Raw genomic sequence first — 17,425 nt, 5'->3', positions numbered from 1 at the left:
CACTCCCTTCCTAAAATTAACTACTCTTCTGACACTGTCTTTTCCTCCTTTGAATCCCCCTCTTTTCTTTGTTTTTATCTGAAGGTTCAATTTCATTCACTTCCCTTTTGTTTGCTGTCACTTACTTGTCAAAGAACCTGAAGTCCTTGACCTATAAAATTCCATTCCACCTGGAATTTCTGACTGCTCGTTTATCAAGGTGAAGCCCTAACATGTTTTTCTTTACCCTATAGTTCCTGTCATTAGGTAGGTGTGTCTAGGCCCTTCATCAAGTTTAGATTCATTTTCCCCCTTGCTATAGTTTCATTGGTAAGAGTTTCTTACATCAGGAAACACAGCCCTGAGCTTCCTTCTCATTTTATGATACCTCCAGCCATTACTGACCAGCGCCTGGACTCCTCCATTCATTAGGGGTTCTAAATGGTAATTAATCTAATTTATCATTTATTCTTCCTTTAATTTCTTTCTTCAAGAGAAAGCTTCTTCCTTATCTGCCATTTCTCCCCAAGTGTATAATGAATTCATGTGGCCCTTGGTTATGGCAAGGAAAGCTCAAAGGCCTAGGCAGCACATTTGCAAGTCACTATGTGTTCTGAACAGAACATATCGGCATTGTCTGGGGCCAACTCACTTTCAAACTGCCACCCAGGTGGGAAGGAGACACTTAGGATGGGTCTGTCTTTGGTTATTTCCAGGGCCTCAGTAAGAAGACGGGAATCTCTTCAAGCCATCTGCAGGCCCTGTGGATTGGCTACAGCACAGAGGGGTTGTCTGCTGCCCTGGCCTCTCTCAGGAATCTCTATACGCCCAATGTGAAGGTGAGCAGCCATCTGCAGAAGCCCGGCCCTGCCCAACCTGTTCATCCAGTCATTCCTGCCAGTCTCAGCACTGGGTGGAATGAGAGGAGCAGTGTGCTCCTGGTGATGTTTTCCCTGGAGTCACTTACACATCATGAAGATATGGGTAGTGGGAGCTGCTCTGTTAACATATAGTGACTTTTTCAGAGTGGATGTGATAAGGAAGTAATTCACAAAGGAAGCCAAAGGGCAGTGAGAGATTTGCAAGAAAGTGGATTTTTAAAGTGTCCTGGATTACACAAGTGTTTCTAGCAATGCAGAGTTCTTAGTTGGTTCACTGTTATGATATTCTGCTCTGCTTTTTAGGGTAGATTTTCCTTCCTCATTTAATGCTGAGAATCAAAATCACACAGAGGCCACATCTGGTTAAAGCCATTGAGTATTATCCAGCTCAGGCCCTGCCATTCCCAGCTGCAGAACCTTTGGGGTAGTTTCCCAGTGAACCAACCTTCCCTTCAACACATCTGTGAAATTACAATGGTACCTGCACCCTCATCGTAACATAAGGGCGGTCCAGGATACTTTACCCTCTGCATGAAGGATGAGGCAAGCCCCACACCTGTTGTCCACTTTAACTAACCGTAATCCTCAAACCTCCCTGGTAAGAGGCCACATGCACCAGAGATGAATCCAGTGCACTCCTAAGGCCTGTGGTGTCCCTCCTCCCTTGCTGTCCACACCTCACCCTCGACATGCCCACCTTGGCCATGGGTCTGGGGTGTGGTCTTGCTGATCCTCCCCCACACCTGGTTAGAAGTGTGCTCTGCCCCTTTCTCCCTCTTCTCCCTGGTGAGCATGAGTGTCAAAGCTGCCTGAAGTTCCTGGGAGTCAGGGAGGATCTAGCAGTGTGTTGAGTCTGGGCAGCTGGCCCAGAGCCCTACTGCCCAGTAGAGGGCCTTGAGGTAGAATAAAGAGCCCGGTGGATTCAGGCAGTGTGTGAACAAAGATAAAAATGCCACTGAGTTCAGGGGGACTCAGTCCCTCTCAGTTGCAGTGTGACACGCAGAGGGCCTGTTGGCTTTCAGCTCTGGCTCGTGCCTTTGTGCAGTGTGGCATTGCAGGACTGCTCCGGACCCTGTGCTCGGACAGCTCCGTGCTTGCTGCTTTGCACATGCTCACTCTCCAGGCTTGTGGACCCCAGTGCTTTTGTCCCGACTGATCTCTGCGTGAAGGTGTTCATAAGTGGGTGGTCAGAAAGCCACTTTTCCAATGAAAAGAACGAGCTCCACATCCCGGGGCAGCACTTACTTTCTAAACAGAGTTCCTCCAAAACAAAGGTAGATGGCTCCGAGTTTAGATTTCATGTAATGGCAAAGCTGAATTGGGATTTTTTTTCACTTGTATAAAAAATTCAACCCAAGATTTCAGTAGCATTGTTTCATCTTTCTGGCTAGCAAAAAGTATACCTATTCACTTCTGTGTGATTAATAAGTTCTATATAAGAAAGAAAAAAAATAGAAATAAAAATGGAAGTATTTATTTTCACTACTTAAATGAATTCATGGGATACTGATTTAGGCCAACAAATGTGGAGAAAGGCAAATAGGAAGCACCCTGTTCTGTTGAATATAAGGTTTCAAGATAGCGAATTGGAACATGCAACATAGTGAGCTGTGCTGTCTTGGGAGTATGAACCTCCATCTTTAACATACTTGCAATGTTGAATGGTTGTTCATTTCTACTTTGTTGTATAAAACTGCAGTGTTACCTACATTGACGTCAACCCCAAAGTTGTATAGCTTCATTATAGAATCTTAAGGCTTTCTGTTATCCTTCTGTTTTATCTTTTTAAGTCTTCCCAGGAGGAGAAAAAGATTTTCACAGAATACTGAACAAATTACAGTCATTTTAAATTATGCATGCAATTAAGGAACTTTTTTTAGAGAGTATTAAATGTTGTCATACAGGAATGAATGTCATTTTGAAAATAATTGCAGTTTGCCACTTTGGCAAATTAAAATGACTTGCTGTGGAATGAGTACTTTATAATTTCAGAAGTATGCCAGTGATTTCTAGTGCTGGAGCCTCTTGTCACTGGGCCAGGGTCATGCCAGCTCGCACCTGGCTGGGCCACTGAAGTCCTTGCCACCAGAACCTCCAGGTTTCTGACCAGCTGGTTGCTTAGCTCACATATTCTTATAGGCTGCTCAACTAAAGGCAGGGAGGGGAGACCAGGCATGAGGCATTGACCCTGTCATATTCTGCACCACCATTAGGCAGTATACATTTTTAAATGGCTCTGCTTCTGTAAGCTTCTAGAATATTTAGCCAAGAAATATGTTTCCTGCTGCCTAGCTAAGCTAGCCAGCATGTCTCCAGTTCTTGGTTTCAGTAGTTCTCTACCACCCTTCTGTGTTTTCTTGCATTCATTAATCCATAAATTGGTAGATTATATTGTCACTTCTGTGAGGAGACCTTCTGTGGTAAAGGTTTTGGGATGCTAATGCCACTGGGAATGTACAGGATGGGTCATTTTACTCTGCCACTAGCTCCCCAGCAGGATTTAGCTTTGAACCCTGAGCTACCTTTGCCCTCTCACTCTGAGCCGCAGTGCAGTACTCTCACCTATAAAGTGGACACAACACAGCATGGAGCAGAAAACTTGCTGGGAAAGCTCTTGGGAAAGTACCTGGCATATCTCACACATGCTCAGCTGAGTTCTCATCACTGTTCCCCTTGGCTCTGGGAACTGTGACTGCACTCAGGCTGCAGGCTCCTGGGAACTTCTAGATAGGCTATGAACCGGGTGAGCCGTGTGTCCTGTGTGGGTCTCCATGCTCCTCTGTGCTGTGATCAGCCCAGGGGACACACGACGACATGTGGATGGGAGCCAGACATCTAGGGACCTGCACTTGGACTCCACAAAAGATTGATGGTGACAGTGGCAGTTAATGTTTAGTCAGCTCTTTGGGGATGCTGAGTGCTATACTAAATGTTTTTACACACACCATTTTTGTTGTCATTTTGACATTCAACCACTCCATGAAGTAAAACTGCTTGTATCCCCATCTCTCACTTGAGGAAGTTGAAGGACACCTAGTGCTCAGCTCACTTAGCCCATGTCTGCAGGTGCATGCGTCATGTGGTGAGTTTACATCCTGCCTGCCAAGTCAACTCCACTGGGAGCTGTGGTGCCAGAGCTTCAGTCCCAGTTAAGTTAGATTCTCCAGCATGGGGCTTAGGCACTAGATACTTTCCAGCTCCAGAAGGTTTTAGTGTGCAGCAGAGTTGAAACTAAGGATGATTGCGATCAAAATGTATTATAGGTATGTGTTAAATTATCAATAAAAAAGCATGAAAACATGGATGAAGGGAAGATCCACAAAGTTGTGGGAGGTTAAGTGGTAAAATTACCCATAGCATTGTATCAATAAGGGAAATGTTTATCCCCAAAGCAGACAGAGTGGGAATGGGTGAGAAAGGCTATGCCTCTAAGCACATACCTCCTAGAAGTCTTGCACTGTTGATGGTAGTTTGAATGAAAATATACCCACAGCCTTGGTATTTTTGATTAAGCTTCCTATTTTAGTCTCCAGCAAATGGAGCCCTGCTGGAGGAGGTATGTCACTGGGAGCAGATCTTGAGTCCAGCTCTACTGTGTATTCAAATAATTTATTTGTTTGTTTATTTATTTATGAGAAAGACACAGAGGGAGTGAGGAAGAGAATGGGCATGCTAGGGCCTCTAGCCACTGCAAACTATCTCCAGACACCTGTACCACCAGTGCATCTGGTTTTCTGTGGGTACTAGGGAATCAGACCTGGGTCCTTTGGCTTTGCTGGCAAGTGCCTTAACCAGTAAGCCATCTCTCCAGCCCTCTACTGGGTATTCAGAGACAGCTTGCACTCTGGCTCTTTGTTCTCTCTAGTACTATGGATGCATGATGTTGTGAGCCAGCTGCCTCCTCCACGATGAAGCTTCTCCTCAAAACTACAAGCCTGAAGTAAACACTTTTTTAATATAAGCTGCTTCTGGTTGGGTGTTCTGTCCCAGCAATGAGAAAGTAACTGCAACAAAGATATACACCACAGTACTGAACATTCCCCGTCCAACCATGATGCCAAAAGAACCTTCTGACAGCATGGGGTGGCACACTATATTTTCATGGAGGCACCCAAAGAAAATCAAGGAATTTTCTGAGAGTCACAGGCAAGTTACAGGGCTGGTTGAGAATTCAGACCACTTTTTCATATTTTTCTCTCAGGCTCATGTGTCTCAGGAAGAGATGGGGCTGCTGGAAAAATCATTCAGGGAATTTACAAACTATTCTTTCCTTATCCCATGGTGGTCCTTGGTAGTCTATTTTTATGCCTGCATGTCTTCTAAAATCATCTAGATCTGAACTAATGTCCTACTAAGCTTTAATAAAATCACCAAGTAGTTCTTCAACATGATCATTGCTTTCCATGCTGATAATAGTTATTCAAAGAGAATTTTTCCCCAAAGACTTAACGTCTTATTGCTAGTAAAAACCATTTGTGCATATTTCTTCTACTAGGACTCTTTGCTTATTGCTTCTGTTCATAGTATTTAAATTAAAATCTTATTAAAATTTTTACATAATCCACTTCCAACACTCGCCTTTGTCCCCTACACTCCCTCTCCACAGTACTTCTTCTTTCCTTTTATATTTTTCCTCTTCTATTTTGATGGGTTTTTTTTGTTCCCCTTCATCATCAATAATAATCTGTTGATGGGCCCAATATTATGCAGGTCTTATACAGGTAACAAAGTCACAGTAAGATCATGAATACAATAGCCACTTTGTGTCTCAAAGACAGATTCCAAAGTATTCCTCCCCATCCTTTGGCTCTTACATTCTTTCCACCCCCTCTTCCACTACAGTTCCTGAGCCATTGGGAGCTGTGATAGAGATGTCTCATTTAGTGCTAAACACTCCACGGTCACTTCTTCTGAGTACTTTGTCAAGAAGTGAGTGTCTTCAGCAGTCATTGCTCTGCTCCATAAGCAAGAGCAGCACTTATATATAGGTAGAGAGTATATAAATATTTAGAGGGAAATTTGGTGGGCATAAAATATCCATGTAACCAAACAACAGTAGTAGCTTCCCCCCTAGGGCTTATGACTTTCCCTGCCATAATCTTTTGACTAGGTTTTCAGTATCAGGCATGAATTCCTTCCCATGGAACAGGCCTCAAATCCAATCTGAGAGCAATTGGTTACCCCTATAACAGATGTGCCACTATTGCACTAGTGGGCCTATCTTGCCTAGCTAGCTAGTTGTGTAGCTTTCAAGGTCCTCTGCTGGTTCAGACCACCTATGACTTTTCTCCCCACCAGGCTACATAGCACTTTCTAGCACTATGACTGCTAGCCAGCAGTGAAGTCTTAAAATCTTTTCTTTCATGCAGGCTCATGACTTTAAAATAGTTTGATTTATACTTGAATCTAGAATTATTTGTAGATGTGAGCCTGCCTAGGTAGGTATCAGGTATCGGTTAGATTTTTTTGTCTGAGTCAGTATTAGATGTCCGTCTTAGGACAGGAACACCTTTCGGATTCCTCACCCCTCTGTGTGTTTTCTGCCTTTCCATCCGTAAGTGCTGGTTGACAGTGGGAGACTGGTGTGGTGCTGACCTGGGTCTGGCTGTATGAGTGGCCCCTCCTGTAAGGTAAACAGCTGGGTGAGTGGTCAGGTAGCTCAGCAGGGACCCCTCAACACAAGTGTGTGGCTTGTCCTTGTGGGTAAGTGGTAGTCCTAGTGATGTGAAATTCCTAATGTGTGGGCCATCCCTGACAGTGGAGGCATTTTCTCATACCTCTCTTCCCTGTGAACTAGTGTGTGATACAGTGAGTTTAGGATTACAGTGTGCTGTGGGATGGACAGGGCCTGGAGTTCATGGCTGTGCAAAGTGTGCATGGAAGCAGCGTAGGGATATCCCATATGAGGTGGGGACTTGTCTTTGAGGTTCTGGTGTTGGAGTACAGACCCACAGGAAGAAATCCTTTGCTATCTCTGTCTGTGGAACATTCCAGCATTACAGAGGGCCATGATGATGGGGCCTGTTGGGTAGCTTTGAGGCCAAGAAGTGTATAGTGAGGGAAATGAAGGGATAACCCTGGGAAAAAGGCCAGAGAGGAAGCTGGAGGACCTAGGAGCCAGCAGCAGCCAGGGCATTTCCACAGCTCACACATCAGGTTCTCACTGTCTATATGCATTGTGCACTGTGTCGTCCCTCTGGCAGTATTGATCTTCCACACCTGTCAGTCTTTAAATATCCTGTCAGCTACTCTCGTGGACACACTATTGAACTTCCTGGAATTTTATATGCCTGTCATCTTCCTGTATCTTTTAATGATCCTTGTTTGTCACAATAGAGTCAAATAGTTGACACGGCCTCAGAGGTTTTCCCATCTAATGGGCAGCCCTGAGGACCTGCCAGGGCTTGGCAAGGGGGTGATGGATGCAGTTTGGAAGTGTTGAAGGGGACCATTTGAGGAAATGCACTGGGCATCTTAATAGGTGTTAAAGCAGTGTCATTTTTTTTCTTATGATCTGGAAATTTAAAGGAGATTGAAGAAGGGATAGTTACAATTGGCATGTGTTCAGTGATTTTAACATCTATAAATTAAAAACTTTCCCTGGTTCCTGGATCCGAGGCATGGAGTGGGAGGGTTGGTGTAGTAATTAGCAGGAGTATCAGATGGCCTTCTAACAGCGTTTCTGTACAAACAGTCCTCAGGGCACAGGGGTGTTTCTCTTCATTCCATTTTTATTTTGAGAACATATCCTTGCAAGGAGAAGGCACTCTTTGTGTTTTCTTTTATCTTTATCTCCCTGCTAGCTATTTAATCATTGATGATTAGTGCATTGCTAGAAAAACTAATTTTCTGTTTTTATTTACTATTTTGTCAAAGTATAGTCCCCAAACCAATAACATCAGTATTACCTGGGAATTCATTTAAAACGTTTCACCCAATCTAGGAGGTGAGATAGAGAATAATACTCATTAAAACTTTATTTTCAATTATGATTATAATGTAATAGAAAATTTACTGTCACAACCATTTTTAAGTAAAATAATGAACACAAGGTATATTCACATTTAGTGTTGTCTCTAAAACTTTTCATCTTTATAATCTTCTCTGCTGTGTTATCATCATAACTGTCTTCCTTTTAAGTCTGAATTATCCCGTAGTTGGTGTACATTTTTATTATTCATTCATCCACTGGTGGACCCTGGTGTTATTTCTGCATCCTGGCCTTTATGAATGATAGTGCAGTGACCATAGGTGTGCGTGTGTTTCTTCAAGACTCCACTTTCAATCATGTTGGATGTATCACCATAAGTGAGATTGCTGGATCATATTATAGTTCTGTTTTTCATTTTGAAGAACTTTTTTTTGCTTGTGTATGTGTATGGTGATACACATGCATGTGTCTTCACATATGCATGTAGACATATGTGTGGGTGGGTATGCATGCATATGCTCATGAATGTTGAGGCGAAAGGTTGACAGCAGGTGTCTTCCTCAATTATTCTCCACTTTATTCTCTGAAATAGGGTCTTTGAACCTGGAGCTCACTGAATTTAGCTAAACTGGTTGGCCACAAAGCCCCCAGAGCTGGAATCACAGGTGTGTGCAACCATGCCCTGCTTTCATGTAGGTGCTCAGAATCCAAACTCAGGCCCTCGTGCTTGCATGGCAAGCACTTTACTGACAGGTATCTCCCCAGTCTCCACTTTCCATTTTTTTAAGGGCCTATCAGACAGTTTTCCATTGTGGCTGTACTGCTGTTCACGTTTCCTGATTGATACTGGTGCACACTAAAGTATATTAAAAACAAAAGTTAAAGGTAACTGCCCATCTTCATAGTCTTGAGATTGACATGTATGCGAGAAATTAATCTTGTTGGGGGGGGTGCATTCTCCATCAGGTGAGCCGTCTTCTGATTTTGGGAGGGGCCAATGTGAACTACAGGACAGAAGTGTTAAATAATGCCCCAATCCTGTGCGTCCAGTCGCACCTCGGCCATGAGGAAGTTGTCACTCTGCTTCTGGAATTTGGTGCCTGCCTGGATGGGATGTCAGAGAATGGCATGACTGCACTCTGCTATGCAGCAGCTGCTGGCCACATGAAGCTGGTGGGCCTGCTGACCAAGAAGGGAGCGAGGGTAAGCAGCAGGCTTCCTTACTATGGGAGGTGACAGGCAGGGTGGCTGACAGGGTGGGAACTACTTTTCTGACATTGCTGGAATTGCTATCCACTGGGCCATACTCCCTTGGTTTACACTTTGTCAGATTGCAGGGCTCTGAGAAACAAGCATCAATAGACCACACGGCTGCTTAGTGGGAGAAGCTTCAGGAGAGGGAATCATATTCCTACCTAAGCTGCTGCACCAGGGGCATTCCTGGCCACTAGCTGCATGAATAGAACATCCTTTACAAAACCTACAACTATGGACCTAGAACTTCCTCTGTCCAGAAGCTGGCATGTCACAAAACATTAGGTTTATAGAAGTCCTTTTGTTTTCTGAATAATCTAACATTTGGGGTGTCTGAATGTCAGCTCCCATCTTTGCTGTGCATACATTACTGCTGCCTGCCTCCATTTCTGGCTCCCAGCTGTCCTTTAGCTTTATTCTGAGGCCAGCAGGTTCTTATCTATCACAGCTGTAGCAGCCAGCTGTCATGTCAGTGGCCCTTGGAAAGTCCCTCAAGTGAGGGTTCAGAATGCCCTAAAATTTGCAAACATGGCACAACTGAACCTTGGACTCCTCTCCAGCTCCAGAACTCCCCAGGTGTAGACAAGGAGTGTTGGGGTATCTACTGCCTTTGGGCCTCATGTCCTCCTCCCTTCTGGATCCCTGGCTTCCCTCAGCTTTGTGGCATCCCCCAGCTATAAGCTGGCAAGTCCAGGACACCTGCTTTCTGGCCTTCCTTGTTCACTTACATTCTCAACAACCTCCCTTTCTTTGGTTCCCTTGGTTCACTGACCAAAAACTGTGCCCCCTGTTCTCAGTCTGAGATTCTTATAGTAGCCTGAAAATACACACACACAGACTGGGGGGGGGGGTACTTCTTTGGGACACCCAGGGCCTTGCTTGCTTGAGGTTTTGGTCTATTTCCTCATATATATTCTCAAGAAAACTTGTTGCTCCATATAGCTTACTTACTGAGGCAAGTGGGTGAGGAGGGTGTCATGCAAAAGGAGCCTTAAGGCTTAGGTGGAGTTCTTGTCACAGTGAAGGACGTCAGAGTTCAGTGTTGCCCATGCAGATAAGTAAGAATGTGAACCCCATCCACTTGCAGCAGTGTGTGTTTGCACACACCCTTTAGGTCAGCAGTGTTCTTAGAGTGAACAAAACACCTATTTTTCCTTGTTCTGTTCCTGCCCCCCCAGGTGGACCACTTGGATAAGAAAGGCCAGTGTGCACTCATCCACAGCGCACTGCGGGGCCACAGTGACATTCTCCGGTACCTGCTGGCCTGTGAGTGGTCACCAGGGCCTCCCCAGCCTGGCACACTGAGGAAGAGTCAAGCCCTGCAGCAGGCACTGACAGCAGCCGCCAGTATGGGCCACTGCTCGGTGAGTGGAGCTGTGGGCTTCCTTCAGGGAATAGGATGTCCTAGTCCAGCACATCAATTGCTTTGTACAATTGCCACCTTCTTAGCTGTGGGCTTTGGTGTGTTGAAGGAAGCAAGGACTTGAAGAACTAGCTCTTAGTCCTGACCACCATAGAAGGCTTTTCTTGATCCTGTATTCCTAGCGCCCATGAGGCCATGGTCTCCTGTGTATACCGTGGGGTGGGGCCAGTTGATTCTTCTTGCACCCGACCTCTCCTCCTTCCTCTTATTTGTTCCTTCCTTATTCTACTTTGACCCTCTGCCCTGCTGTCCCCTCCTTTGATTCTTGATTTTGTCCTAGTATTTTTTAAAAATAATCATATGGAATCCTGTTTCTAAAATCATTCTTGAGTATTTGAAAGACTTTTTAAAATAGAACTTCAGTGCTCTGAGAACATGTGAGAATGCTTGTCATCTGCAGTTTCTTCGCTGGAAGGGAAACTTCACGCAGCACTTAAATAGTGCATTTATTTCTGGTAAATGCTGGCATCTCTTGGTTGAAGATTTAGCTATCACCTTCTGGCCTGTCCTTTCTTTGTCTGTGAATCTAGTAACACCTTCTTCGCGTTCTCCCAAGTGATTCTCACTCTCATTACCTTCAGGCAATTAGAGTTGCCAGTATTTAGTAATATTCTTTCCCCAAAATGACTTAAGTTTGAGTGCCAAGTTGGCTGACTGACATTTGGAACTTACCCACAAGGGCAGATGTACACATAAGCATGCGTTGCTGGCTGGCTGATTTTTGGCATTTAAAACACTGAAAACACATATGCATAAGTACATAGAGTGTTAAATACACTCTATCAGAAAATGTAGATGCTCTCCTTCAAAGATTTATTTACTTGAGCTGGGCGTGGTGGCGCACGCCTTTAATCCCAGCACTCGGGAGGCAGAGGTAGGAGGATCTCCGAGAGTTCGAGGCCACCCTGAGACTACATAGTGAATTCCAGGTCAGCCTGAGCCAGAGTGAGACCCTACCTCAAAAAACCAAAAAAAAAAAGATTTATTTACTTATTTATTGAGATGGGGTCTTATATAGCCTAAGCTAGCCTCAAACTTGCTAAAGTAGGCCTGGAGAGATGGCTTAGTGATTAAGGCACTTGCTGGCAGAGCTGAGAGACCCAGATTCTATTCTCCAGTATCCATGTAAAGCCACATGCACATGGTGGTACATGTGTCTGGAGTTTGCAGCAGCTAGAGGCCCTGATGCACCCATTCTCTTTCTATCTGCCCCTTCCTGTGTGTGTGTATACATTGTGTGTGTGTGTGTGTGTGTGTGTGTATACATATATATACATACACACATACATGGAAAAAAACTTGAGCTGAAGAGATGGATTAGTGGTTAAGGTACTTGCCTGCAAAGTCTGAGGATTCAGGTTCAATTCCCCCAAACCACATAAGCAAGATGCACATGGTGGAACATGCATCTGGAGTTCATTTGCAGTGGCTAGAGACCCTGGCATGCCCAATCTCCCTCCTTCTCTCATAAATAAAACTATGTTTGTTTGTTTTTTTTTTTTTAATCTTGCTAAGTTACTGAAGGCTCTTGTTCCTCGTCCCAAGTGCTAGGATCACAGACTTATGCCACCTTCCCAAGTTATTCTCTGAGTGAATGAGTACAGCATGTGAAAATCATCACTGGGGGGACTGTGAATACTGTGTGTAATCATGGTCCCCAAACTCATGTTCACCCATCATAAACTGGTCTCTACACAGCCAGTAACCCAGCTCACGGAAAAAGGGATTTCCCTACCAGAAGACTTGAAGGGAGTGTTAGTTTCCTAAGGCTACTAGTGGCTAAATACCAACCCATCCCTTATCCTTAGAGCTCTGGAGGTCCTAAGTGTAAAATTAAAGGAGGCCCAAAGACTACAGGGAACAGTGCTCCTTGGCTTTTCTTGCTTCAAGGAGCCACCAGTATTCCTTAGCGTTATTTCTTCCTCCACTGCCAGAGCGCTTTTAACTGTCATTTCAGTCATTCCTTACTACTCCTTCCTCTGACCCAGACTCCTCCTTTCTCCTCTTAAGACTGTCATGGTCATACCATGTGTGAGGCAGACACACTGTACACCCTCATAGTGAGGATAATCACACCATTTCAAGATTCATAATGGCACCTGCAATTTCCTCTTGCCACTTAGCATAGTGCTCCCAGATTCCCAGGATTAGGTGTGACCTGTTGTACAGCTATTAATCGGCCTGGGAGGCTCTTAGGAAGATGTTTTTGTTGTGTCTCCTGTCACTGTGCACTCGGGTGATGCTGGCTCTGGTCCAGGGCACAGGCACTTCATTTCCCCCAAGAGCCAGCTTTCCTGCCCTGGACCTGTGACCTGCTCTGCTATTTAACAGGAAGATGCCCAGAAGGAAAAAGAAAAAGAGCAAGGCTGTCAGAAAAAAAAAATTGGACAATACTCTTTAAAGATTTCAAAAAATATTAAAGATTTCATTGAAAAAAGTACATATCACCCTGTTTTCCTTCCTTGTGAAAAACAAACTCACCATCTTGTGATTTATGCAGAAGCTGTACTTTGTGTGATCTTTGTGTGCTTTGTTGATTACGTTGGCATATTTGGGTCACGTTGGAGCTCATTAGAATTCTGAGTACCTAGTAATCTTGAACAATGTTGCTGAAATTCATAGAGATTGTATTTTTTTAAAAAAATTCTTCTCCAAGTGAAAGTGTGAATAGCATATAAATTATGCTTGAACATGGTTTTCATTATATTTTCTCTCCTTGTGCAGCATGAGATAATAATGGTTAAAAACAACACTCTCTCCTTTGATACATGACTATAATAAGCGCCTATTGCTGTGAGAGCTCATTAAATCACTTGCCTCATCTGACAGGTAGTCCAGTGCTTGCTGGAGATGGAAGAACATGAGATGCAAGTCAATGGCACTGACACTCTGTGGGGAGAAACAGGTAATAACGCTTCCACTGAGGTCAGGGGCAGCTTTCGTGATGTCGTAGGCCCCTCTCTGGCCTCATTGTCTTAAGAATGACTTCTGGTGTACGGAGTCCTATTTTTATTTTGTCATGAGGCATTTGAAGGTTAAGTTTCTAAATGTTCTAAACAAGGGGGCATACTTGCTTGGTCACAAAATAAAATTGACTCACTTTGAATCTGACCAGCAGTGAACATGCACCTGAGGAATGTCCAGTGGAACTAGTCAGTAAGGCATCCGGGTGTTCAGTACTCCGGTACTGATCACAGTAGTATGTCAGCCCCCGTTGTCAGAGGGGATCAATGGTGGCTCTGTGAGCCTGCCCCACCTTGTAGAACATGGAGAAAACCCAGACCCCAGGGCCTCACCAAAACTACCAAATATCAAAGTCCATTTTCAGTAGTCTGGGGGTGGTGGGTGTCTAACATAATGGGAAGAGAGCTGAAAGTGAGAGTACTTTAATGATGATTACAATTCAGACTAATGAAGACACTGCTGCTTTGAAATTTTCTATTTGAACTGGTATTAGAAGTCTATGAGTTTATATTATTAGTCATGCTTGATGAATGTAACCAAGAGTGTCCCATGGGTGTGTTCAGCATTGTGTGGATGTGTACACAGTGTATGCGATTTCCATTTCTGTTGCACAAATTGTTTCTAAATGTTCCTATGTTCTTTCCTAACATGGCAGATGGTGGTGTGGAGAGTTTATTAAGCTAGCTCACACTTAGGAAAAGCCTCAGAGATCTTCTTAGTGGGAGTGCAGGCCTGCACTTCAGAGCCACATGGTCCCCTCTAGGTAGCCACCACCATCCGCCTTGCTTCCCACCACTCATTGCAGATTGAGGGAGGAGCAGGGCATGGGGCGGGTCACAGAGGAAGAGCAGGACTCCAGATGGTATAGACCAGTCCCGCGTTCTGTCTCCTCCCCATTGAGATCCTGCCAGTTGGTTGACAGCTTAAAGAGACACCTGAGAAATTAAAGACTTCCCACTGAATGTTTTTTCACAGTACACATTTATTATCTCACAGTCTCTGTGGGTCAGAAGTCTGAGCACAGTGGGGCTGGCTGGGTTTGCTGCCCCAGGGTGTTACCCATAACCTAGGTGTCAGCCAAGCTCTGAGGTTCTCGGTAGGATTCATCTCCTTGCAGTTGTCCATGGGTCTGGTGAAAAGGTAACAGACTGGTCAGTCCCTCTCTGACTAGGCCTTATACAGAAACTTTAGACCACTTTTCAGCCTGGGAAGCTGTTCCCACCTTCCTCAGCAGGTATTAGGATGAACCTTATTGGCCAAGAAGGGATTTTTGTTTGGTTAGTTGGATTTTCTTTCTTTCTTGGTTAGTTAGGTTGTCTCCCCCCAACCCGCACCCCTGTGTGTGTGTGTTTCTTTCTTTTTGAAGATACTGTCTTACTGTGTAGCCCTAGCTATCTTAGAACTCATGGTGGAGATTAAGGTGGCCTATAGCTTGCAACAATCCTCCTGCCTCAGTCTTCTGAGTACAAGATTAGTGTTTATCACTTTGTTTGGCAGCCCGATTGTATTAAGGGAATTTTAAAAGTCATAAACTTCAAGTTAAGGAAAGGTGTAGTCCATACTGTCTCCCAGAGCCACAATGGCTCTTTAAGAACTGTGTGTCAATAAAACCACTTTGACTTCTCTCTGGAAGTTTCCTCTCTCATACCTTCTCTCTGGTACTTTGCCCCAGTTTATTCCCATCTGACATGATTGCTCCAAAACTGCATGCCTTTTACATATGGGCATGTAAGGGAATAGCTTGAAGTCGTGCAGGAGAAGTCTTAGGTGAGAGAACATCTGTCTGCCTGGGGCTTTCCATGAATGTATTGTCTGGATGGTGAGGAAAGTTTGGGATTTGCTCACTTGGGGTCTATGTTGCTAACTCCAAATGTGGGGATGAGAGAGATGAGCAAGGCTCACAGGCAGCCTTCTAACTTGTCATAACCTATAGATAGGTGACAGGAGGCAGTGGTGGTGACCACATGAGCAGATGTGTCAGCGTCCACAGCAAGCAGCAGACCTTGGCACTTCCCAGCTTGTATGGGTGCACTTGGGTCTACTGTTCCTCATCACTAGAGGACTCTGCAACAGGAAAAGCAGATATTGGCTTAGCAGAGTTGTTTAGTCCGTTCTTGAATGCTCTCAGTAGTACTTCGTGTCCGAAATGCCCTTGCCTGGCCTTTGCCTATTAGCCAGAGCAGAGTAAGATCTCGAGAGTGAGAGTGACCTCTGTGTAAGGTGTGGGAAGCTGGGGAACAGCTGAGAGCTTTGTGTGGATAATGCACTCATTCTTTCTCCTGGAACCCTTGTATCCATTTGCAAGTCTGTTCAGTATAGATTTAGCCATAAACAGCTTGGCTTCAAGACGCTGGCTGACAGGCTTACAAAGGCAGTCTCCCGTTCTGGTTTTGGCTCACCTGCCTGTCTTTGAAGGGAATATTGTTTGGAGTGCAGCCACCTGCAGTCTCTCCTGGCTCATAGCAGCAGCATGCTCCCAGCGGGGGGTGGGGGAGGGGGATAACCCTTGCACACAGTGCTTCTCCACTTGCCTTCCCAGACAGACTTCCAGTCCCTGTGTGCCTGCGTCACTGTGCACACGTGTGGGGAGCGGTGGGTTCTCTGAAGTGATGAAGCTCAGCCAGCGAGGAGGGTCCACAGAAAAATGGCAGGACAGTGTGAGACCCCACCTCACTCCAGCCATGGGGTGGAGTCAGTCTTGTGTCCTCAGTACCCCAAGCATCTCCCTGCTGGTGACCTCTTACATCATCATAAGAGAAGATGTTTCCTCTCTTAGGCTTAAAGGGGCAAGAACATGTATTACAGATTTTAAAGACATTCATCTAAAACAGGACAGTGTTTAGTCTGGGGCCCTAACCCGCAACTTTTAGAGAATTCACCAGCTCTGTCTACTGAGAACCAAAGTAGAGAGCAAGAGGACTTTTCTTAGAAAACTCTTCCTTTGCACTAACATTTTGGGCCATTTGTTTCTTGTCTAGCCAGTGTTTTAGATACCAGCCCTTCAAGTTAGTCAAGGTTGCAGTAGCTCCCAGGCCTTCTCTCCCTTCTCCTCTTTGTCCCCCTTCCCCTCTTCTGTGGAGAAGAAAGGGAGGGTAACCTGTCAGAAGAAGGCTCAGAGCAAGTGAGCAACACCTCACCTAACTGCACTGCCCTACAGGCTGCTAAGCCCTCAGCTCTGTGACACCCCCAGACTCTGCCAGATGATAGTGCACAGTTTCTGGGCTTGAAACATGGTGAGAGCCCATCAGAAGCATGGGTTATCTCTACCACAGCATTCCACAGCCATGACAAGTCAATGCTGGCTCCCACAAAGTCCCGACTAAATTGAATTACATTTCCATGTCAGTGTGTGATGCGAATCAGCCCAAACTGAAATGACCAGAGACACTTAACTGGTGACCTCATGCTGTGGGAATTGTCCGAGGGACTGCGTTTCCAAACTTCAGGCCCCAGTGTGTGAGTCTATGCTCTGTGTTTCTGGCCAGAGCCTCCCACTCTGACTAGACACAACAGAAGCTTCCTTGTCCAGACTGCCCTTGACGAGCAGTGGCTCCTTCCTCCTAGTCTCACCACTGATGTTCTTTAAGGAGGGGCCATTTTCCACACACTGTGGGCTTCATGAAGGCTGTGTCTTTCCTGTTAACGTGCTCACACCTATGATGTTAGGGCAGTCATTCCTGCTGAGTTTGTAGCCTTGCATGTTTGTGCGGAAGTATATGAGCCCCAGCATGATGTTGCTGATGGAATGGAATGGCTCATTCCCACCCACTTCTGTTTCTATACCTTCTCCCTCTGCTGTGCCCTTTTAAGCTGCCCCACACTGACTCCGTTGCTCTCTCAGAGGTCCTTCTCTCTAATTCATAGCCCATCTGCCAGCAGCCCAGAGCCCTGTCCTTCCAGAAGGATGGTTGCTAACTGCCCATGCAGGTTGGCCCTTCTTAGTCGTTGAAAGGGATGTCCCAACAAAGTTAAATCTTACTGTAATACTAGTAT

General features: G+C 45.1%; 1 protein-coding gene across 5 annotated transcripts in view; it reads left to right on the top strand.

Moving 5' to 3' along the window:
- Tanc1 (tetratricopeptide repeat, ankyrin repeat and coiled-coil containing 1) overlaps positions 1–17,425 on the top strand; it is a 255,800-nt gene that overhangs the window by 220,442 nt on the left and 17,933 nt on the right. For all 5 annotated transcript variants that reach the window (XM_045146817.1, XM_012952495.2, XM_045146816.1 and 2 more), the window contains 4 exons: positions 696–818; positions 8,758–8,994; positions 10,224–10,409; positions 13,298–13,373. In XM_045146817.1, coding sequence (XP_045002752.1) covers positions 696–818; positions 8,758–8,994; positions 10,224–10,409; positions 13,298–13,373 — 622 coding nt within the window. The remainder of the gene's footprint in view (positions 1–695; positions 819–8,757; positions 8,995–10,223; positions 10,410–13,297; positions 13,374–17,425) is intronic.

Source organism: Jaculus jaculus, chromosome 4 (assembly GCF_020740685.1).
Source record: "Jaculus jaculus isolate mJacJac1 chromosome 4, mJacJac1.mat.Y.cur, whole genome shotgun sequence".
Classification (NCBI taxonomy): Eukaryota; Metazoa; Chordata; class Mammalia; order Rodentia; family Dipodidae; genus Jaculus; species Jaculus jaculus.
Note: the sequence above shows the minus strand (reverse complement) of the source record. Positions and strands in the feature narration are given on the sequence as shown.